The sequence below is a fragment of the Procambarus clarkii genome, chromosome 43, assembly GCF_040958095.1.
Source record: "Procambarus clarkii isolate CNS0578487 chromosome 43, FALCON_Pclarkii_2.0, whole genome shotgun sequence".
NCBI classification, from domain to species: domain Eukaryota; kingdom Metazoa; phylum Arthropoda; class Malacostraca; order Decapoda; family Cambaridae; genus Procambarus; species Procambarus clarkii.
The window spans coordinates 38,479,401-38,504,400 of record NC_091192.1 but is presented as its reverse complement, the minus strand read 5'-3'; the positions used below and the strand labels follow the sequence as shown (position 1 = coordinate 38,504,400).

At 48.5% G+C, this 25,000-nt stretch overlaps 1 protein-coding gene across 1 annotated transcript in view; it reads left to right on the top strand.

Annotated features, from left to right (window-relative positions):
* LOC123755810 (uncharacterized) overlaps window positions 1-25,000 on the top strand; it is a 195,400-nt gene that overhangs the window by 152,337 nt on the left and 18,063 nt on the right. Inside the window, exons 3-4 of the mRNA XM_069300307.1 lie at window positions 8,059-8,229; window positions 11,169-11,247. Of these exons, the coding sequence (XP_069156408.1) occupies window positions 8,059-8,229; window positions 11,169-11,247 (250 nt within the window). The remainder of the gene's footprint in view (window positions 1-8,058; window positions 8,230-11,168; window positions 11,248-25,000) is intronic.

Genomic DNA, 25,000 nt, shown 5'->3' with positions numbered 1-25,000 from the left:
ACTTTTGTAACAGACTTTTATGGGGTACTGTGTCAAAGGCTTTCTGACATTCCAAAAAATGCAGTCTGCCCACCCTTCTCTTTCTTGCCTAATTTTGGTTGCCTGGTCATAGAATTCTATTAAACGTGTGAGGCACGATTTACCATCCCTGAACGCATGTTGGTGGTGCGTTACAAAATTATTTCAGTGTGCGTGTGCGTGTACTCACCTAGTTGTACTCACCTAGTTGTGTTTGCGGGGGTTGAGCTCTGGCTCTTTGGTCCCGCCTCTCAACCGTCAATCAACCAGATTGTGTGCGTGTGCGTGTGTGTGTGCGTGCGCGCGTGCGTGTGTGCATGTATTCGTTCATTTGAGATTGTGTGTGACTTAACCATCAAAGGTGTCCAGGAGGAATAATGATACAGATGCCTGGGAGAGAGTCAGAGCCTTCAAGCACAGACACACTAACGTCTCCTCCACGCAGTAAACAGGTAAACCCGAACAAACCAGAATATGTAAACTGCCACCACGGCGGATCTTCTTACTTGATGAAGGCTCCCAGAAAACTTACATTCTTACATTCCCAAAAAATTTAAAATTAAAAATTCTTCCTCCAATTTGTCCAGAACACTGAGAGCTTCCCCCCCCCCCCCGACTCATCAGTTGGAGGTTGGGGGGGGGATCTCATTCATCATCCCCCCCCACTGCCCCCCCCCCTACCCTCCACCACCCTCCTCCCTCTTCATAAACTTAAACTCGTCAAGTTGTGTTATTTTTAATGAAGATTTGCTGAAAAAAACAATAAATAGGTAGAGGTATAGGTATAGCAGTAAATAGGTACCTGGGTGTTAGTCAGCTGTCACGGGCTGCTTCCTGGGGGTGGAGGCCTGGTCGAGGACCGGGCCGCGGGGACACTAAAGCCCCGAAATCATCTCAAGATAATTTAAAAAATGTGGAGAAATTCTTGAAATGTCACGCTAAGAATGAATGCTCGCTGATGGAGTGATATTCTAGAAATCGAGTGAATACCTCCTGTTAGTATGAGGCTTTTGATGGCTTGAGCGTCTTGTGTTATGACTGCCGACTTCTGGTTTCTGTCTTAGTCTGTCTGTCTGTCTGTCTGTCTGTCTGTCTGTCTGTCTGTCTGTCTGTCTGTCTGTCTGTCTGTCTGTCTCTCTCTCTCTCTCTCTCTCTCTCTCTCTCTCTCTCTCTCTCTCTCTCTCTCTCTCTCTCTCTCTCTCTCTCTCTCTCTCTCTCTCTCTCTCTCTCTCTCTCTCTCTCTCTCTCTCTCTCTCTCTCTCTCTCTCTCTCTCTCTCTCTCTCTCTCTCCACAGCGACACAAACTACTCTTCTCCATCAGCAACAAAGCGGGAAGGAATGGAAAAGAGAGAGAAGGAAGAATAAATCAGCAGGAGGATGGAAGAGAGGAGTAGTGAGAAGGATACAAGAGGGAAGGATGGAATGGAGTAGAGTAGAATAAACAGGTAGTGTAGCGTGCAGGGAGAGTAAATGTTGTGGTGACGGAAGGGGAAGGGATGGATAATGTAGAGGGGACATGAGGGAGAGTAAAGCTCTATAGTAAGCTATGTCTGGGACCCCCATCGTGGGAGGGTAATGGGAGAGGGTAATTGGCTAAAGGGGGATATGCCATTGAGGGGAATGTTATATTATGTGGGAAAGGGAGGAATAGAAGGAAGGGGAAAGAGGGTGATGGGGCTGAGGAAGAGGAAATGGGAAAGGCAGAGGGACTAATAATAAGGAGAGTAGTGGGAGGGGTAGAGTGCTTGACCATATACCCATCCCGTGGGCGGTGGTGGAAAGGGTTCCGTCCTCTCACCAAGTCCATTCCATCCAGCGGCCAACCCCAAAGATTGCATTCAGCAATTTTATTAACATGCTGTTCATTCAAAACAGGAATTTTATCAAATATAATTAAATATTATTTTATATGAGCATATTGTACATATTTAGACACTGGTTAGGGTAGGTGTTTAGGTTCTGTTGGCGATTATTTGTATTTGTAGTACGTGGGTGAAGCATTTACAGCGTTGTGGTTCGAACACAAGTCAGTGAAGCACTTGTTCCGGAAGTGTTCGAACGTCATCAGTTGTGAGTCGTGTGTAAACCGTTTTTCATTCATAAACAGCTGGGGGTTTGGCGGGTGCATGGAATGGACTTTGGGTCTTTGCTTAGAGGACGGGCTGCTTAATAGGATCAGGAACTGAATCTCGTAGTTCATTTAGCTAAGAAAGAGACAATCTTGTGACGCTAGTTACACAATTGTTTGTATTACACACAAAAACACACATATACATACATACATACATACATACATACATACATACATACATACATACATACATACATACATACATACATACATACATACATACATACTTAGTAGGCATGCTTCAGTCTCGTGAGACTATGTAGTTGCGCCCTAGTTGTCAATCCTGGTGCAGCGTCTGGTGTGACTGATGAGGCCAATCCGAGAGTGGCAGTCCATCCCACACCGAGCACAAACCAAGTCCGATTCTGGTCTGTCTTCCTGGCTACCGGCTTTCCTTCTCTGTCTCTTTGCCTCCAATTCCTAGGCAAGTGACTCCTCGAACTTGGAGAGACCTCTTTGAACAGACTGCCTCCAGGCTGAACGGTCTGCAGCCAGTGTCTCCCATATAGCTAGATCGACGTCCATGGCTTTCAGGTCCCTCTTGCATACGTCTTTGTACCGCAGCTGGGGCTTGCCTGTTGGACACTTTCCCTGCCTCAGCTCTCCATACAGGAGATCCTTGGAGATCCTGCCGTCGCCCATTCGCACAACGTGCCCGAGCCAGCGCATTCGTCTCTGTTTCAGCATTGTGTACATGCTGGTGATTCTTGCTCTCCCCAAGACGTTGTTGTTTGTCACCTTGTCCTGCCAGGTGATGTCCAAGATGTGTCTGAGGCAGCGCATGTGGTAGACATTCAGCTGTCTTTCCTGACGGGTGCGGAGTGTCCAAGACTCACTGCCATAAAGGAGAGTGCCTCAGGACACATACATACATACATACATACATACATACATACATACATACATACATACATACATACATACATACATACATACATACATACATATACATACCACTAGTCTTTTTATCATCAAGTGATTCAAGAAGAGGCCCCACGAGGGTATACAGAGCAGTTTACATAAGGAGGAGGGGAAGGCAGTCTACAGTGACGGGGGAAAGAGCCCGAGAGGGAACAGTGACGTGTATTGGAAGGGATACTGTGGTTTACACCGTGAGGGGGGGGGGACTCACTTCCCCCACCACAAACAAAACACAGTTCGCCGGCCGAAGAACAACAAACAAACCAATCAAGACAGAACACCGTGACGTCACCCGTCAACACCGGCGGCGGCAGTTGCCAATTACTCCATTTACACGTTAAGTATTTTATTCAACCATTCATAAACCGGTTAACATGAAAACCAATTTTATGGAAATATAAATTGGGCTCGTGGCAATTGATTCCGGGCGTTTGTTCTTTTGTATTTTGCCGTAATTTGCATACCGCTTTTAGGTGTTACATTTTGTTGCAGTCAGGCGTCATTTGACCACCTGTGTGCCCGAACCTAACCCATCATCCTCTCTTAATTATACCTTTTGTTAAGCTATGTGATCGGTCGTATCAATACGTACTGTGATGGTGGCCTAGTAAGCCACTTTTATGTACTAATATCTTTTATAAGAGGTTTTAATATTCCTAGGCCTAGTATACAGCACATATATGTACTATATTAGGCCTAGATGGTTAAGTGAAGGGGTTTATTAGCAAGGAAAATATAAAGGTATTCCAGTTTGTTCATATTCAGTAAGACAAAAGTGTATTTTCCGGTGGAGCGTCTCGATATCCGCGCGTCCATGTCACACTGTTACTGTAAGTGCTTTTGTTTTAAGAGGCTGGGCTGGTGGTTAACATAAGTGTAGGGAGGCACTACTATGGGTAAGTGTGAGTGTGGGTAGGTGTGAGTGCGGGTAGGTGTGAGTGCGGGTAAGTATGAGTGCGGGTAAGTATGAGTGCGAGGTAAGTATGAGTGCGGGTAAGTATGAGTGCGGGTAAGTATGAGTGCGGGTAAGTATGAGTGCGGGTAAGTATGAGTGTGGATAAGTGTGAGTGCGGGTAAGTATGAGTGCGAGGTAAGTATGAGTGCAGGTAAGTATGAGTGCGGGTCACATCACCAACAACAGAGCACCATACTAATAATCAAACAATACACCAGACCAAGACATCAATACACAAACACCAGAGCCAAACACGGACACACACCAGGGGGGGTAATCCACCTGCAGGCGCACATAACAGTGAACATAACTACCCAAGGGGAAACACTGTATGAAGGCACTGCAAGGACAGAACCACGACCACACAACAAGGAAACACTGAATACACAAATGAAAAAAACAATATATATACACAACGGTAATACACACACCCGGAGGCACAACACTTAAGACACTCACTCTATGTGCACCATACACACAATTGGAACACCGATAAGGTACCAGAAATACAGAGCACCAGTAGCAGAAAACAGAAATACAAAAAATACAACACGCACAATAGACCTCAATAGATAGTCTAGACAATAGACTTGATTAGAAGCAAGTAGAAGAAGGCAATATACAGGAAGCCTTCAGCCCCAAACATACAGCCATCCACAGCTAAACAGGACAATAAACCCCCCCTTCACTTCAAGTAGCACCAGTAGCACGCAAGCATTCACGAACCTGTACATCTTTTCTCAATCTTTGGCGGCTTTGTTTACAATTATTAAACAGTTAAATTGTTACAGTTAAATTGTTTAACAGTTAAACTGTTAAACAACAGTTGATTGGCAAGTTTTCATGCTTGTAAACTGTTTAATAAATATAACCAAAGCCGTCAAAGATCGAGGAAAGATGTACACGTTCGTAAGTGCTTGCGTAACTGCTTCGTGAATCTGGCCCGAGCTCAACTGTACGCGTGACGCTTCTTGAGGCCGGCGAGATGGACGAACACCCTCCATCTGAGAGTCAGCTGGTAGCGTCTCCTGAGAAGAGGGAAGACAATGCCCACCTCAAGTGGCTCCACAAGCGGAGTAACAGCACACTACAGCAGAAGGGAACGCCTCCAGGGGGAGGCTCTTCCATCACCACCGCCTTCAGCACTCCGTCAGCCTCCACTTGCACATATGACTGGACACAAAAGGAGCCGGCCGGCCGAGCGGACAGCATGCTGTACACGTGATCCTGTGGTCCCGGGTTCCATCCCGGGCGCCGGCGAGAAACGATTGGCAGAGTTTCTTTCACCCTATGCCCCCTGTTACCTAGCAGTAAATAGGTACCTGGGAGTTAGTCAGCTGTCACGGGCTGCTTCTTGGGGTGTGTGTGTGGTGTGAAAAAAAAATAGCAGTAGTAGTAGAAACAGTTGATTGACAGTTGAGAGGCGGGCTGTAAGAGCAGCTCTCAACCCCCGCAAGCACAACTAGGTGAATACAGTCCATCAGGCTCAACCACGGCCATACACAGGCGACCCCTGTACCACAGACCGCACCACCACCTCCTCCCACCATACTACACACACACACAGGCCCATCGTCCGGAATGCTTGGAGCCGGGACAACACCTCCAGCCAACACCCCCCCCCCCCTCCACACTGGGTCTTCCTGGGTTCTCGGAAAATATTGACGCGGTCAGCTGCACCAACCGCGCACGCCGCCGCCAGGTGATTCTTCCAACCGTCTTGTGCTCCGCAAGTGTAGAAAACTCTAATACTATAGATACTAATACTATAGTCTGCTTCAGTGGAGGCAATGACGACCCCATCCTGGAGGCGCGCACCCAGCCACCAGCTCCACACCTCGCTGGTCAACTGATACGTTGACACGTCCGCTCCCTGTGGGATTCGCGGACGGCTTTGGACGGTAGAGCGACCCTTCATGCAGGTCGGCGTTCAATCCCCGACATGTCCAAGTGGTTGGTCACCATTCCTTTCCCCCCGGTCCCATCCCTAATCCTTATCCTGACCCCTTCCCAGTGCTATATAGTCGTCATGGCTTGGTGTTTTCTCCCGATAATTTCCCACCGTCCCTCTGGTGGCCAGCCGGCGAATCCCAATATACCGAAGGTCTCGGCCAAGTTGTATACAGTCTGAGAACAGCATGTGAAGTCAGGCATTGTTATCGGCTAGTTAAGCAAATCAGAAAGGAGTCATTAATGCTCAGACAAACTTGTGTGTGTTATTCAGTGATGGAAAAGGACAAGTAGACTCTTGCAAAGTCAGGCAGAGTTAGACACAATCTAATCAAATTCTTCAATGTTAGGTAGAGTCCGGAACTGAGTCTGACACAATTTTGAAGAGTCAACCGCAGTCTCTTAATACCCATGTAGAGTTTACAGTGTTCAGTCATATATAAGAGTCATGTGAATAGTCACATATATCATGACAGGAAGGCTAAGCCAAAGTCTTAAAGTCCCGTACTAGAGCCGTATAGAGTCATGAACAATGTAGTAGTTACGGTAATTCAGGTGGAACCACTGGGAAGTACGCTGGGAATATCGGGTGTAGAATTGTAGAGAACGCACAGAGAACCAGGTAGCAATGTGTCAGTCAGGTCAAGAAAGGTTAATGTGGAGGTGACGTGAATGTTTCATTATGGAGGAGAGGAGTGAGAATCACAGCTGACCTGTGCTGCACTAGGCGGCCTCCTTGTGCCTACATTCCCTGGAAACACAAACCGAAACTGTCTCTATTTTTTCGCTTGTTACAACTTGTAATAAAGTTGTTACATCTTGGCTTAACGTGTTTATGACGTATTAGGACGTTGTTACAACATGCTATATTGGTTGTTATAACTGGTTAGGAGGTGTTAAAACTTGTTCGAACGTTGTACCAACGTCGTAGTTTCGGTGTGTGTTTGGCGGGTTACGCTCCCTCTCCTCCCTTCCCCCCCCCCCCTTTCTCTCTCTCTCTCTCTCTCTCTCTCTCTCTCTCTCTCTCTCTCTCTCTCTCTCTCTCTCTCTCTCTCTCTCTCTCTCTCTCTCTCTCTCTCTCTCTCTCTCTCTCTCTCTCTCTCTCCCATCCCTTGCTCCTGTTTTCAAGATTATTAGCATGAGTTTTAAACGCTTAGTGCTGTTTGCGGTAGCTATTGATGTATATTGATGTAAATTGATGTATATTGCTATATGAACAAATCCACAAGGGCCGTGACGAGGATTTGAACCTGCGTCCGAGAGCATCCCAGACGCTGCCTTAATCGACTGAGCTACCACATGGTCAAAAGGAGTTGAAACCGAAGTTCTACTGAACTTACTGGATCCTGCAGCCTCTCCGAGACACAAACCAGGGTTTTACACAACTCCCCCCCCCCCCCATGCACTCGAGTTATGTCAATTCGGTCCTTGTGGAATTGTTCATTTGATGCATGACTCAATTGTGATTTCTGTGTATATTGCTATATTTGTGCTAGGGAGTAACTGAATGTATGATATATGTACGTATGAATTGGGTGATTAGTTGTCACTCCCCATCCACCTACCAGTCACCCTACAAAGTTTGATAGTGCTAGCCTCAGGCGCCTGCAATCCAGCCTTGTATAATCAAACAGAAATACATCGGCATATATGTGTGTGTATATATATCATACACACACACACACAAGCATATATAAAATATGCTTTATATATGTATATATGTGAGAAAGCTGCATGAACGCGCAAACCATAGATCTCACTAAGAACTCTGACCCGGCCAGGATTCGAACCCATGCCGTCCAGGATCACCCCTAAACGTACACAGTACCGTGACCACCGCACCAATGATCGTCTATAAGGATTGGTCAGTCGTGGTCATATATATACATATATATATATATATATATATATATATATATATATATATATATATATATATATATATATATATATATATATATATTTTTAAAGTGTGTGAGGTATATATATATATATATATATATATATATATATATATATATATATATATATATATATATATATATATATATATATATAAACATATTTATTTTTGGCATTGCAGGTGGAGGACGCGATTGATGTATATTTCCAAAGAGTGTCTGGCAGCGAGGAGGGTTGGCGGCAGGTGTCCCGGGAGGCCGGCTGGAGGCAGGCCACCACGCCCAGGATCAACAGGTCGCGGCCCGTCATCCCTCCCCTCCTCGAGCTGCACCTGATCCAGCTCGGTAACAAGGTCAGTGTATGGCAGGAAGGCGGAGGGGAGGGATGTACTGAGAGAGAGACAGATAGAGGTCCCGGGGGAGGATTACTTCCACGTATTTTTGGTGGGAATTGTTTGATTTTATATCTTGGTTTGCGCATTTCTATTCCATATATATATACTGCTTGTGCCTTATGGCATAAGTTATGTATCATTGTGGGTAATTATAAAGGGAGGGGTTAAAACAGGAGCCTGGAGTAGGTACTCACCTAGTTGTGCTTGCGGGGGTTGAGCTCTGGCTCTTTGGTCCCGCCTCTCAACCGTCAATCAACTGGTGTACAGGTTCCTGAGTGTGGCTTGACATGCTCTTGACCTCTAGCGGCTTGTGCTCCTTCCACTTCACTGTTTACATATTCACCTCCTCTCCCCCCCCCTTTCCCCATCCCCCCTCCCCATCACCCCCTCCTTCCCCTTCCTGGCGGGGGCTCCGAGGTAGGGAGACACAGTGAGGGAGAGAGGCAGGGAGGGAGGGAGAGGCAGCAAGTGTATTGGGGCGATGCATACGAAGGGAGAGATTAAGGGAGAAGTCAGGTAGAGGGGCAAGGGGAGGGGGGGCTTCCCTGAGAGGTAAGGAGGGAGGGAGGGGGGGGGAGATTGAGGCAAAAAGAGACGGAGAGATAGAGAAGAAAGAGAACGATCCATAATTAAATTGTAAGAGGAAAAAAAACACACACACACAGGGGGTAGGGGGCCGGTGGCTGAGCGGACAGCACGTTGGATACGTGATCCTGTGCTCCCGGGTTCGTTTCCGAGCGCCGGCGAGAAACAATGGGCAGAGTTTCTTTCACCCTAATGCTCTTGTTACCACCCAACTATCTCCTTGTTCCACTCATCTACCGCCTTCTTGTTCCAGTCATCTATCTTCTTGTAGACTGAGGCATCTGGGGGTGTTATGTTAGCACTGGAATCCTGTACAATAGTAGACAAGAGTACCGGGTTCAGCAGGGTACAGGTGGGCACAGGTGGGCACAGGTAGGTACAGCAGGGCACAGGTAGGTACAGCAGGGCACAGGTAGGTACAGCAGGGCACAGGTAGGTACAGCAGGGCACAGGTAGGTACAGCAGGGCACAGGTAGGTACAGCAGGGCACAGGTAGGTACAGCAGGGCACAGGTAGGTACAGCAGGGCACAGGTAGGTACAGCAGGGCACAGGTAGGTACAGGTGGGCACAGGTAGGTACAGCAGGGCACAGGTAGGTACAGCAGGACACAGGTAGGTACAGCAGGGCACAGGTAGGTACAGCAGGACACAGGTAGGTACAGCAGGGCACAGGTAGGTACAGCAGGGCACAGGTAGGTACAGCAGGGCACAGGTAGGTACAGCAGGGTACAGGTGGGCACAGGTAGGTACAGCAGGGCACAGGTAGGTACAGCAGGGCACAGGTAGGTACAGCAGGGCACAGGTAGGTACAGCAGGGCACAGGTAGGTACAGCAGGGCACAGGTAGGTACAGCAGGGCACAGATAGATACAGCAGGGTACAGGTGGGAGCAATGATTGACAAGGGACGGTCCCCTGGGGCTAGGGGACAGGTGGGTGAGCGGTATAAGCCAGCGTGACTGTGGGTGGACACATGGGGGGGGGGAGGGGTGGGGGAGGCAGCGCCCCACCCACACCCCGCACGTCAAGGCATCTTGGAAGAGAAGAAAATTAGATTTCTTGAATCTTATCAGCCATGACAAGGTAGAGGAGGGCGGGTGAGGTCTGGAAGAGGGTGGAATGGTTATATGTGTCCTCTCTTCCCATCCCCCCCTCCTCCTGCTTTCCCCATAACCCCCCCTCTTCCCCCCCCCCACCTCTTCCCCAACCTCTTCCCCAACCTCTTCCCCACCTCCGCAAAGGTCCAGTCGGTCTGGCGTGTTCCAGCAGTTGGACCACAGCCGTATAATTCCTCCTTGGGTTATTCCAAAGTTGCAACTAAGTGTGGTGTTGCTTCATCGTGACGCAAAGTTGCAACTAAGTGTGTCATCCAAGTAGTGGCTCTGTCCGGCAGCTGCAGATGAGAGAGGGGGAGAGAGAGAGAGAGAGAGAGAGAGGGAGAGAGAGAGAGAGAGAGAGAGAGAGAGAGAGAGAGAGAGAGAGAGAGAGAGAGGGAGAGAGAGAGAGGGAGAGAGAGAGAGGAGAGAGAGAGAGAGAGAGAGAGAGAGAGAGAGAGAGAGAGAGAGAGAGAGAGAGAGAGAGAGAGAGAGAGAGAGAGAGAGAGAGAGAGAGAGAGAGGGAGAGAGAGAGAGAGAGAGAGAGAGAGAGAGAGAGAGAGAGAGAGAGAGAGAGAGAGAGAGAGAGAGAGAGAGAGAGAGAGAGAGAGGGAGAGAGAGAGAGAGGGAGAGAGAGAGAGAGAGAAAGAGAGCAGTGTGGGGCCACAGGATTATTACCTCACACACCTCACATAATCGTTTTCTACCTTTAGGCAAGATGAGGGGAGGGGGGAGGAAGAGAAGGAAGGAGGGAGAGAGGAAGGGAGGGAGAGGGAGAGAGGAGCACTGGATTAGAAATGAGGAGGGAGAGAGAGGGCGAGGCTATTGAGAATGGGGGGAGGGGGGGGAGGGACTAGAGAGAGAAGGTTGCTGACAAGATTAAAGGTGAGAGGAAGGGAGGGAGAGAGAGCAGGTGAGAGGAAGGGCGTGAGGGAGAGAGAGAGAGAAGGCGAGGGAGGGAGAAAGGAAGAGACTGAGGGAGGAAGAAGAATGGAAAAAGGGAGATAACCGGGAAGCTAAGAACTATATATATAGAGCAGGAACCAGGAAGGAGAGGAGAGGGGGTGTATTAAACGCCCCCCCCCCCTGGAAGTGTTCCTGTATTTGTACCCCAACACCTGGAGTGTGTATGATGATGATGATGATGATGATGATGAGTTATTAATCGTAACTATATATTATAATGCAGTATGATACGATACATTGTTTGTCTTTTACAGTTGACGATGGGAGAGGCAGAGGTCGCTCGTGTCCGCTTCCGGAGAGCCGCGGCTGCTGCCGCCTTGGCTCCTGCCTCAGGTGGGTATATATATATATATATATATATATATATATATATATATATATATATGTAACTGAAAACTCACACCCCAGAAGTGACTCGAACCCATACTGCCAGGAGCAACGCAACTGGTATATACAGGACGCCTTAAACCGCTTGACCATCACGACACGACATAAGTTTAAGGCGTCCTGTACATACCAGTTGCGTTGCTCCTGGCAGTATGGGTTCGAGTCACTTCTGGGGTCTGAGTTTTCAGTTGCATATTGTCCTGGGGACCATTCAGACTTGTTCGCATATATATATATATATATATATATATATATATATATATATATATATATATATATATATATATATATATATATATATATATATATATATATATATATACATCAGGTGGGTTTTAGGTCATAACTCTTGCAGAATGTAAACAATGCCGCCATTTTGCCTGACCGGGGACGCTTGACCATCAAACGTCCTCACATTTCCGTCATTATGCAGCGTCCTCGCGGCCGCCAGTTGCCGGGGTCATCACCATTATTCCTGGGGGGCCGTTCCCCCTGGTGTGTGTGTGTCCCTCGGGCTCCCCTGGGGGGGCTGTCCCCCCTGGTGTGTGTGTGTCCCTCGGGCTCCCCTGGGGGGCTGTCCCCCCTGGTGTGTGTGTGTGTGTCCCTCGGGCTCCCCTGGGGGGCTGTCCCCCCTGGTGTGTGTGTGTCCCTCGGGCTCCCCTGGGAGGCTGTCCCCCCTGGTGTGTGTGTGTCCCTCGGGCTCCCCTGGGGGGCTGTCCCCTCTGGTGTGTGTGTGTGTCCCTCGGGCTCCCCTGGGGGGCCGTCCCCCCTGGTGTGTGTGTGTCCCTCGGGCTCCCCTGGGGGGCTGTCCCCCCTGGTGTGTGTGTGTGTCCCTCGGGCTCCCCTGGGGGGCTGTCCCCCCTGGTGTGTGTGTGTGTCCCTCGGGCTCCCCTGGGAGGCTGTCCCCCCTGGTGTGTGTGTGTGTCCCTCGGGCTCCCCTGGGAGGCTGTCCCCCTGGTGTGTGTGTGTTCGTCCCTCGGGCTCCCCTGGGGGGCTGTCCCCCCCTGGTGTGTGTGTGCGTCCCTCAGGCTCCCCTGGGGGCTGTCACCCCCCTGGTGTGTGTGTGCGTCCATAGGGCTCCCCTGGGGGCTGTCCCCCCCTGGTGTGTGTGTTCGTCCCTCGGGCTCCCCTGGGGGCTGTCCCCCCTGGTGTGTGTGGGCGTCCATAGGGCTCCCCTGGGGGCTGTTCTCCCTGGTGTGTGTGTCCGTCCCTCGGGCTCCCCTGGGGGGCTGTCCCCCCTGGTGTGTGTGTGCGTCCCTCGGGCTCCCCTGGGGGGCTGTCCCCCCCTGGTGTGTGTGTTCGTCCCTCGGGCTCCCCTGGGGGCTGTCCCCCCCTGGTGTGTGTGTGCGTCCATAGGGCTCCCCTGGGGGCTGTCCCCCCTGGTGTGTGTGTCCGTCCCTCGGGCTCCCCTGGGGGGCTGTCTCCCCCTTGTGTGTGTGTGCGTCCCTCGGGCTCCCCTGGGGGCTGTCCCCCCTGGTGTGTGTGTGCGTCCCTCGGGCTCCCCTGGGGGGCTGTCCCCCCTGGTGTGTGTGTGCGTCCCTCGGGCTCCCCTGGGGGGCTGTCCCCCCCTGGTGTGTGTGTGCGTCCATAGGGCTCCCCTGGGGGCTGTCCCCCCTGGTGTGTGTGTGCGTCCCTCGGGCTCCCCTGGGGGGCTGTCCCCCCTGGTGTGTGTGTGCGTCCCTCGGGCTTCCCTGGGGGGCACTTGTTTCACCATCCCCGCCACCTAGTATTGACCCCTGGTATTGACCCCCCTGGTATTAACCCGTGGTATTGACCCCCTGGTATTGACCCCTGGTATTCACCCCTGGTATTCACCCCTGGTATTGACCCCCTGGTATTCACCCCTGGTATTGACCCCCCTGGTATTGACCCCCCTGGAATTGACCCCTGGTATTGATCCCCTGGTATTGACCCCTGGTATTGACCCCCCTGGTATTGACCCCCCCTGGAATTGACCCCTGGTATTGACCCCTGGTATTGACCCCTGGTATTGACCCCTGGTATTGACCCCTGGTATTGACCCCCCTGGTATTGACCCCCCTGGAATTGACCCCTGGTATTGACCCCTGGTATTGATCCCCTGGTATTGATCCCCTGGTATTGATCCCCGAGTATTGACCCCTGGTATTGACCCCCCCTGGAATTGACCCCTGGTATTGACCCCTGGTATTGACCCCCCTGGTATTGACCCCCTGGAATTGACCCCTGGTATTGATCCCCTGGTATTGACCCCTGGTATTGACCCCTGGTATTGACCCCCCTTGGTATTGACCCCCCTGGAATTGACCCCTGGTATTGATCCCCTGGTATTGACCCCTGGTATTGACCCCCCTGGTATTGACCCCCCTGGAATTGACCCCTGGTATTGACCCCCCTGGTATTGATCCCTGGTATTGACCCCATGGTATTGACCCCCCTGGTATTGACCCCCTGGTATTGACCCCTGGTATTGACCCCCCCTGGTATTGACCCCTGGTATTGACCCCTGGTATTGACCCCCTGGTATTGACCCCTGGTATTGACCCCTGGTATTGACCCCTGGTATTGACCCCCTGGTATTGACCCCTGGTATTGATCCCCTGGTATTGACCCCCCTGGTATTGACCCCTGGTATTGACCCCCTTGGTATTGACCCCTGGTATTGACCCCCTTGGTATTGACCCCTGGTATTGACCCCCTTGGTATTGACCCCTGGTATTGACCCCCCTTGGTATTGACCCCTGGTATTGGCCCCTATGGTATTGACCCCCTGGTATTGACCCCTGGTATTGACCCCCCTTGGTATTGACCCCTGGTATTGACCCCCCTTGGTATTGACCCCTGGTATTGACCCCCTTGGTATTGACCCCTGGTATTGACCCCCTTGGTATTGACCCCTGGTATTGACCCCTGGTATTGACCCCCTTGGTATTGACCCCTGGTATTGACCCCCTTGGTATTGACCCCTGGTATTGACCCCCTTGGTATTGACCCCTGGTATTGACCCCCCTGGCATTGACCCCCCTGGTATTGACCCCTGGTATTGACCCCCTTGGTATTGACCCTTGGTATTGACCCCTGGTATTGACCCCTGGTATTGACACCCCTGGTATTGACCCCCTTGGTATTGACCCCCTTGGTATTGACCCCTGGTATTGACCCCCCTGGTATTGACCCCCTTGGTATTGATCCCCTTGGTATTGACCCCCTTGGTATTGACCCCTGGTATTGACCCCTGGTATTGACCCCCCTGGTATTGACCCCCTTGGTATTGACCCCCTTGGTATTGACCCCTGGTATTGACCCCCCTGGTATTGACCCCCTTGGTATTGACCCCCTTGGTATTGACCCCTGGTATTGACCCCTGGTATTGACCCCCTTGGTATTGACCCCCTTGGTATTGACCCCCTTGGTATTGACCCCCTTGGTATTGACCCCCTTGGTATTGACCCCTGGTATTGACCCCCTGACTCAGCAGCGAGTCGTGGGTGACAGTGTTGACCAGTGAGTAGCCATGTAGAGCAGTGGTGGAGCCGGGTAGAGGATTACAGAGTAGTGTAGAGGATTACAGAGTAGTGTAGAGGATTACAGAGCAGTGTAGAGGATCACAGAGCAGTGTAGAGGATCACAGAGTAGTGTAGAGCAGTGAAGAACAGCACAGAGCAGTGTAGAGAAATACAGAGCAGTATAGAGGATTATAGAATAGTGTGCAGCAGTGCATAGTACTCTACAGAAGAATAGAGCCGAAACAGAACAAAGCAGAGCAGTTAAGAACAACGCAGAGCATTATAGAGCAATGTAAATGAGTTTTAAACAGTCCAGAGCAGAGTATAATAGTTATCAAAAGAGTATAGCATTATATAGCAGACCAGCTGATGAGATTTGTTGAAACAAATTAGAAACTTCGTAAACTTGCTAATGGAAGCCCCGTGACGTAGTATACAGGTAAACTAATTAGCTCTAATAATAATGCTCCAAAATGGTTTACTTTGGGATAGTGAAACCTTATATTGGAATAACAAAAAAAAATGTAATTTTGCAGTGAACTGAGATTGTGAAGGTCATCAGTTGCTCTGTGTTCCCCCTTAACTTGTTCCAGCCTCCCTTTGTGTTCCCCCTTAACTTGTTCCAGCCTCCCTTTGTGTTCCCCCTTAACTTGTTCCTGCCTCCCTTTGTGTTCCCCCTTAACTTGTTCCAGCCTCCCTTTGTGTTCCCCCTTAACTTGTTCCAGCCTCCCTTTGTGTTCCCCCTTAACTTGTTCCAGCCTCCCTTTGTGTTCCCCCTTAACTTGTTCCAGCCTCCCTTTGTGTTCCCCCTTAACTTGTTCCAGCCTCCCTTTGTGTTCCCCCTTAACTTGTTCCAGCCTCCCTTTGTGTTCCCCCTTAACTTGTTCCTGCTCCCCCCCCCCCACCCCTGTGTCATATTCCGTTGTCTCCCTTTCCCCTTTGGTCCAAAATTCTGCAGTATGAGCAAATAAAACTTCCACACCAAAATATATATATCGCCCTCGCTCCCTTGCGAGAGAGAGAGAGAGAGAGAGAGAGAGAGAGAGAGAGAGAGAGAGAGAGAGAGAGAGAGAGAGACAGAGAGAGGGGGGGGGGAGGGAGAGGATCGCCTGTTCCCCATCAATCATCAGACTGTTGGACAAAGTAGAGAGACGGGCTAGAAGGCTCATCTCTAGTCTTGACCAAGTCTGGTGGGAACAGTCTGAACATCAGAGCCTGCAACACCGTCGGGACGTTGGTGGTCTTACTGTTATGTACAAGGCCAACATTCTCAAAGTTCCGCACCTGGCCCAACTCTGTGGACAACCAGTAGTTGCCACCCGTAGCACCAGGCTCTCAGCCATCAACAGTCTCATGCTGGAAGTGCCATTCTCAAGAACATCACTCCATCAGCGATCATTCACTCCTAGACTGACTGGCATCAGGAACTTGTTGGCCCAACAGGTTGATACACGGGAGATCAGGTCAAGTGATCACATGAAGGCTCTGACACACAGTTGGCTACACGCTCATCCTCTTCCTTATATCATTGTTACCTAATGTTGTTAATGAATAAAGGCTATTTTCCTACTGATGCATATAACAGACACATGACATAAATGTGCCTCTAGGAGTAGTTTTGAACTGAGCTGAGGTTGGATTACAGCTCTTGCTTTCACATTCACTACCCACGTCATATGACAGCCTTTATGAACTCTAGACTTACTTAAACAAAAACAAAAGAAAAGACTGACAGAGTGCGTCCCTGGAGAGGTTCTGGGAGTGCTTCTACTCCCCGAACCCGGCCCGAGGGCCAGGCTCGACTTGAGATAACTTGGTCCAACAGGCTGTTGCTTGGAGCGGCTCGCAAGCCCACATATCCACCACAGCCCGGTTGGTCCGGCACGTCTTGCAAGAATTTGTCCAAGTGCCTCTTGAAGGCATCCACCTTAAGAACATAAGAACATAAGAACAAGGGTAACTGCAGAAGGCCTATTGGCCCATACGAGGCAGCTCCTATTCTATAACCACCCAATCCCACTCATATACTTGTCCAACCCGCGCTTAAAACCTGGAACATTTGTTCCAGGCTTAAGGCTTCAGCTGGTAATATTTGCCGGAACTTGCCGGGAGGGTGTTGAACAGTTGTGAACTCCCTGATGTTCAGACAGTGCTCTCTGATGCTGAAGATAACTCTACTCATAAAGATACTTTGGTACCTTTAGTCACTGGTTCTATTCTGTAGCCAGTAGTGTGAGTCTCTGCCATAACCTATTAACCGAGGGTTGGATTCCTCGCCCCCGGGGGCTCAGTAATTTTATCTTCTGACTCGTGGAATACAATGAGCGTCCCCCATTACCTTTCCTCGTGGTACTGTCTACGTGAGGCCCTCCTCCCCCCCCCCCTCCCTCACCTTTACAATGAGATGCGTTCTTGTTAATATCTCTCCTTCTGTCCTCATGTCAAACAGTCGTGTTGCAAACCCTGAGATCTTATACGTTGTGAACATATCTCCCTATAATTGTTTGTTGGTTTAGAAACATAAAATTTAGGTCTATAGTCTTTGCTCATTAGTCACAGGCTTATTAGACCTAAAACCAAGTCCTATCAAACCTCTGAAACATTTCCGGCTTCTCTGTATTTAATTGAGTCAGAACTCAATATTGGCGCTTCGTGCTTAAGGATTTGTCTCATGTACGTCTTGCACAGCGCCTTTACTAACTCCTCGATCAAGTTCTGAAAGACAGTACCTACGCGTGCCGTCTTGCACATGCTGCTGATGTTAGATAGTTTACGTGTCTCAGGGGGCTCCAGCTGCTTACGTGGCATCACTTAGGCGTAATGTAAACATTATTAACATCACTTCTAATTGAGAAACTTACTATAATGCCATATAGGGGTAGAATAAAGGTGAGGGACAAGAGACCAATACATGTGCAAGTGTATCAAAAACCACATTTTGGGCTGTAACCCACATCCTTGCTCAACCTTACCTTGCTTACCTTACCTTACCTTGAGGTGCTTCCGGGGCTTAATGTCCCCGCGGCCCGGTCGTCGACCAGGCCTCCTGGTTGCTGGACTGATCAACCAGGCTGTTAGACGCGGCTGCTCGCAGCTTGACGTATGAGTCACAGCCTGGTTGATCAGGTATCCTTTGGAGGTGCTTATCCAGTTCTCTCTTGAACACTGTGAAGGGGTCGCACTCAAGGTGATGTTGAAAATGTTTTTAACAAGATTCTAGACATTTGCGTTCTTAAATCTGGCGGAGCGGCTCACGCGGCGCCCGTCATTAGATGTCGTTGTGATTAAGCTCGCCAGGGACTCCCCAGGGACTCCCCAGGGACTCCCCAGGGACTCCTCAGGGGCTCCCCAGGGACTCCTCAGGGACTCCTGGGTCTCTACTGGTCTCTACTGATGGGAATTAATAAGATGAGTTTTTGCTTTCCTTAAGAATAAGTTAACTGTTAATCAGATCTACTTTTGTTGTGTACAGAATCTATTTATGCCTGCAGGGGTCGAGCTCTAGCTCTTGGACTAATGTGTGCGTGTGTGTAGGGCCTCGAGGGGCCTCGCGGCTGAGTGGACAGCGCTCGGAGGGCGTAGTTCTAAAGGTTCGGGTTCCATTCCCGACTGAGGCAGAAATAAACGGGGGCAGAGTTTCAGCCGGAGCTACGGGCTGCTTCCTAGGGATGTGTGTGTATGTGTATGAGAAAGAGAAATATATGTAGTAGACATAATAGATGAAAAATAGATGGTTAGAAATCCGGGGTCCAAGAGGTAATAACCCCCATTCTGCAGCCGTAAATAGTAAACACACACACACACACACCGACACCGACTGCATATTTCTGGACTGCCAAAAAGCCTTTGATACAGTACCGCACATGAGACTGCTGTTCAAGCTCGAGAGGCAGGCGGGGGTGGGGGGAAAGGTCCTAGCATGGATAAGGAACTACCTAACAGGAAGGAGCCAAAGAGTTATGGTAAGGGGCGAGAAGTCGGACTGGCGAACAGTAACAAGTGGAGTACCACAAGGATCGGTGCTGGGACCAATTCTATTTCTTGTATATGTTAACGACATGTTTACAGGCGTAGAGTCCTACATGTCGATGTTTGCGGATGACGCAAAGTTGATGAGAAGAGTTGTGACAGATGAGGATTGCAGGATCCTCCAAGAGGACCTGAACAGGTTGCAGAGATGGTCAGAGAAATGGCTACTGGAATTCAACACGAGCAAATGTAAAGTTATGGAAATGGGACTAGGAGATAGGAGACCAAAGGGACAGTACACAATGAAGGGGAACAGCCTACCTGTAACGACGCGTGAAAGAGACCTGGGGGTGGACGTAACACCTAATCTATCTCCTGATGCACATATAAATAGGATAACGACAGCAGCGTACTCTACACTGGCAAAAGATAGATCATCATTCAGAAACCTAAGTAAGGAGGCATTTATGGCGCTTTACACTGCCTACGTAAGGCCAGTCTTAGAGTATGCCGCCTCATCATGGAGTCCCCATCTGAAGAAGCATATAATGAAACTGGAAAAGGTTCAGAGGTTTGCAACGAGACTCGTCCCAGAGCTACGAGGGATGGGGTATGAGGAGCGCCTGAGGGAACTGTGCCTTACGACACTAGAAAGAAGAAGGGAGAGAGGGGACATGATAGGAACGTATAAGATACTCAGAAGGATTGACAGAGTGGACATAGACGAAATGTTCACACGGAATAGTAACAGAACGAGGGGACATGGATGGAAGCTTGAAACTCAGATGAGTCACAGAGATGTTAGGAAGTTTTCTTTTAGCGTGAGAGTAGTGGGAAAATGGAATGCACTTCAGAAACAGGTTGTGGAAGCAAATACTATTCATAATTTTAAAACCAGGTATGATAGGGAAATGGGACAGGAGTCATTGCTGTAAACAACCGATGCTCGAAAGGCGAGATCCAAGAGTCAATGCTCGATCCTGCAGACACAACTAGGTGAGGTGAGTACACAGCGGAATGCCTTCAGCTCCATGTCTGGACCAGTGATACAAGTCGTCCAGCTGTTATCTCTCTCTCTCTCACTCTCTCACTCAGCAAATAACACGAATTATCCGGACGCGTAAGCCGGATATCGATACTTGGTAAGCCGGACTGAAAAATATAACGTTTATAAACCCCAGGGTGACCGGATGGCGTAGGGTGGGGGGGGGGGGGTGGGGGGTCGAAGTGGTGAATGATATTTACTGCTGTCTATAGTGATGAGTGATGAATATGTCTGTAGTTCATTCATCTATCACGGTGAGTGTGTACTCACCTAGTTGTGCTTGCGGGGGGGTTGAGCTCTGGCTCTTTGGTCCCGCCTCTCAACCGTCAATCAACTGATGTACAGGTTCCTGAGTAACTTGAGTAAAGTAGTGAGTACATGTATTCAAGTTGCTTTGGTATTGAGCTTAAGGCCTCCACAGTAAGTATACTTAAGCCTGAACTTAGTTTAGACCAAAATAAACTTAATGTATATGCACCGAGAAACGGGGAATATACACATCTTGGATATACACACCGAGGTGTATATTTAATTATATATCGTCGTATATCTGTGGTTCTCTGAGTGTATATAGCGTGAAGGTTTTTAGCCATCTACTAGTAGGGTCTAACTACCAGTAGGGTCTAACTACCAGTAGGGTCTAACTACCAGTAGGGTCTAACTACCAGTAGGGTCTAACTACCAGTAGGGGTCTAACAACCAGTAGGGTCTAACAACCAGTAGGGGTCTAACAACCAGTAGGATCTAACTACCAGTAGGGTCTAACTACCAGTAGGGTCTAACAACCAGTAGGGTCTAACAACCAGTAGGGTCTAACAACCAGTAGGGTCTAACAACCAGTAGGGGTCTAACTACCAGTAGGGGTCTAACAACCAGTAGGGTCTAACAACCAGTAGGGGTCTAACAACCAGTAGGGTCTAACAACCAGTAGGGGTCTAACTACCAGTAGGGTCTAACAACCAGTAGGGTCTAACAACCAGTAGGGGTCTAACTACCAGTAGGGTCTAACAACCAGTAGGGGTCTAACAACCAGTAGGGTCTAACTACCAGTAGGGTCTAACAACCATTAGGGTCTAACAACCAGTAGGGGTCTAACTACCAGTAGGGTCTAACAACCAGTAGGGGTCTAACTACCAGTAGGGTCTAACAACCAGTAGGGGTCTAACAACCAGTAGGGTCTAACAACCAGTAGGGTCTAACAACCAGTAGGGTCTAACAACCAGTAGGGGTCTAACAACCAGTAGGGGTCTAACAACCAGTAGGGTCTAACAACCAGTAGGGTCTAACAACCAGTAGGGTCTAACAACCAGTAGGGGTCTAACAACCAGTAGGGGTCTAACAACCAGTAGGGGTCTAACAACCAGTAGGGTCTAACAACCAGTAGGGGTCTAACTACCAGTAGGGTCTAACTACCAGTAGGGTCTAACTACCAGTAGGGTCTAACTACCAGTAGGGTCTAACAACCAGTAGGGTCTAACTACCAGTAGGGTCTAACAACCATTAGGGTCTAACTACCAGTAGGGTCTAACAACCAGTAGGGGTCTAACTACCAGTAGGGTCTAACTACCAGTAGGGGTCTAACTACCAGTAGGGGTCTAACTACCAGTAGGGGTCTAACAACCAGTAGGGTCTAACTACCAGTAGGGGTCTAACAACCAGTAGGGTCTAACAACCAGTAGGGGTCTAACAACCAGTAGGGTCTAACTACCAGTAAGGTCTAACTACCAGTAGGGTCTAACTACCAGTAGGGTCTAACTACCAGTAGGGTCTAACAACCAGTAGGGTCTAACTACCAGTAGGGTCTAACAACCAGTAAGGTCTAACTACCAGTAGGGTCTAACAACCAGTAGGGTCTAACTACCAGTAGGGTCTAACAACCAGTAGGGGTCTAACTACCAGTAGGGTCTAACAACCAGTAGGGGTCTAACTACCAGTAGGGTCTAACAACCAGTAGGGTCTAACTACCAGTAGGGTCTAACAACCAGTAAGGTCTAACTACCAGTAGGGGTCTAACTACCAGTAGGGGTCTAACTACCAGTAGGGGTCTAACAACCAGTAGGGGTCTAACTACCAGTAGGGTCTAACAACCAGTAGGGGTCTAACAACCAGTAGGGTCTAACTACCAGTAGGGGTCTAAAACACTTTAGCTGCGTGAGCCTTATGACGTCATAGTGACGTCACACATACCTCGTGCCCTTTCTATATTAAAAATAAAAATTATCTGTTATTTTCATTAAGTACGGTTAGGTTAGGGGATGGGTTTAGGTCTGGTTAGGTTAGGGTTGGGTTGGGGTTGGGTCTGGTTAGGTTAGGGTAGGTCAGGGTGGGGTTGGGTTTAGGTGTGGTTAGTTTAGGGTGGGGGTTGGGTCTGGTTAGGTTAGGGTAGGTTAAGGTGGGGCTGGGTTTAGGTCTGGTTAGGTTAGGGTGGGGGTTGGGGTTGGGTCTGGTTAGGTTAGGGTAGGTTAGGGTGGGGGTTGGGGTTGGGTCTGGTTAGGTTAGGGTAGGTTAAGGTGGGGCTGGGTTTAGGTCTGGTTAGGTTTGGGTAGGTCAGAAGTTTAGACTTAAGACTGTTGAACTAATTATACCGCGCATCTGCTGCCTATAATGCCGCTCTGAGACGCGAGGTTGGCACGTTTCTTAGTCCTAGTTGTAAGCCTTTTCCATCTGAATTGTTTTAAGTCTGTTTACTCCTTTTTGTGTAGTTGTTAAGGCGTTGTCATGGTTTGTAAATATTTTTGTTATTCTGGGGAAACGTCTAGACGAGGTTAGGTGTGAGGGAGGTGAGGGGAGGAGTGAGAGATATGTGGGATTATGTATTATAACTTACATATATGAAATACTAGAACGGGGTGGGTATCCCACCGGTAACCATTATATATCCTGCCTCCCCCCTCTTCGTCTCTCACAAGGATTAGGATAAGGAATTTGCATGGAACAAGCGAATATCACAACAGTTAAGAAAATTATAGGAGACAAGAATTATATATAATCTACATCTCTCTCTCTCTCTCTGCAACAGCTCTGCACATTATATCTGCAGTTTAATATATATCACAAATCAATCATTCGATAACTAAACTCGATTGTATTTGATTGCGATATAATTCGAAGTCAATATATTTGCGATATATTTATTTTGTATATCTGGACTCCTAAACTTTATTTACCTTGAGTGACTTCAATGTTCCCGATGATTCGAAATTATTGATTTGGCAAAAAAGAAATTAAATGCAGAATATTCAATCATATCACGGGGTTTGTATGGTAAGATTCATCTACTGTGATGAATTGATGATTTAGATAACCCGCCACAGTGTTTCAACTCCGCCTGTAGTGATGGCTTCGTTAATTCATCAACAGCGCCGCCAGCGTATTCCAGCACTAGGCTACAGGCGGGGATTTTGTTAACTGTATTTTATTGCTGACGCAGCCTACACACCCTATATGACGCAGCCTACACACCCTATATGACGCAGCCTACACACCCTATATGACGCAGCCTACACACCCTATATGACGCAGCCTACACACCCTATATGACGCAGCCTACACACCCTATATGAAGCAGCCTACACACCCTATATGACGCAGCCTACACACCCTATATGAAGCAGCCTACACACCCTATATCCTATACAATATTGTTCTCTCTTGCTGGAATTGGCGGCAATTTGCTGTTGTGAGTTTTCGTGATAGTATTTTTAACTAGTTTATTGTTTACCAATGAAGGATGGGGGTGGGGGAGGGGGGGGGAGGTGTCTAAACGGCCGATTGATTTGATATTAAACTTTGTTAGCTTGGAGATTGACTGTAAATATTGTCATGGCGTTTGGAAGCCTCGCGTGCTGAAAGGAAAAAAAATCCAATTTTGTTTGCATATTCCTGTTTTTGTTGATTGTAAAGGTCATTGTTTTTTGTACTTTGTCATGATATCTGTCCTGTTATCACAGCTGCGACGAGCGGTAAGATTTGCTAAACATTTAACAGTGCCTACGTTCAGGTAGGGAGAAAGGAGACGAGAGAGATATCAAATAATATCCAATCAAATAATATACACGTGGAAAATACTGGAGGGCCAGGTCCCAAATCTATACAGTAAAATAACAACATATTGGAGAGAACGATATGGACGAAAATGCAGAATAGAACCAGTGAAGAGCAGGGGTGCCATAGGCACAATCAGAGAACGCTGTATAAACATCAGAGGTCTACGGTTGTTCAACATCGTCCCAGTGAGAATAAGAAATATTGCTGGAGCAACCGTAGACATCTTCAAGAGAAAAATTGATAATTTTCTTCAAGAAGTGCCGGACCAACCGGGCTGTGGTGAATATGTGGGCCTGTGGGCCGCTCCAAGCAACATCCTAGTGGACCAAACTCTCACAAGTCAAGCCTGGCCTCGGGCCGGGCTTGGGGAGTAGAACTCCCAGAATCCCATCAAGCACGTACTTTCTCTATCACTGAAAAATATAGCGGTCATAAGACCAACATTCCTATTTTACAATACAAATTGAAATAACTAAGACATTTTCATTAAGAACACCAGTGAATAACATTTCTCTGGAGTTCTTGTGGAATGAGTATAAATATAAACCTACTTAATGATGTTTTTATGTCACATTGATAAAGAATATGTGTCATTCGATTTTTTTTAGACTTTGTTACACATTATTTTGAAAATATAACAATATTCGTCACCGTAAATTACGAAAAAGTTCAGTAATTTGCATAAATTTACAGTATGTGTACACACACACACACACACACACACACACACATGGAGTGTGTTTCCATGGAGTGTTCACTACCGAGCCTGAGCAGCTCCCATTGTTAGAAGAGATTACCCTAGATGAAAGACTATCAGATATAGAGGTGACAGCAGGGGAGGTAATGAAACAGTTGACAACACTGGATGCAACTAAAGCGGTTGGACCAGACAAAGTATCACCGTGGATACTAAAAGAGGCAGCGCAGGCTCTCAGCGTGCCTCTGGCAATGATCTTTAATGAGTCACTTATGTCGGGAGAATTGCCCAGTTGCTGGAAGAAGGCAAATGTCGTATCGATCTTCAAGAAAGGTGATAGGGAGGAGGCATTTAACTATAGACCCGTATCACTGACAAGCATCCCCTGTAAAATACTGGAAAGAATAATTAGGCTACGACTGGTTGCACACCTGGAGAACGTTAGGTTTGTGAACA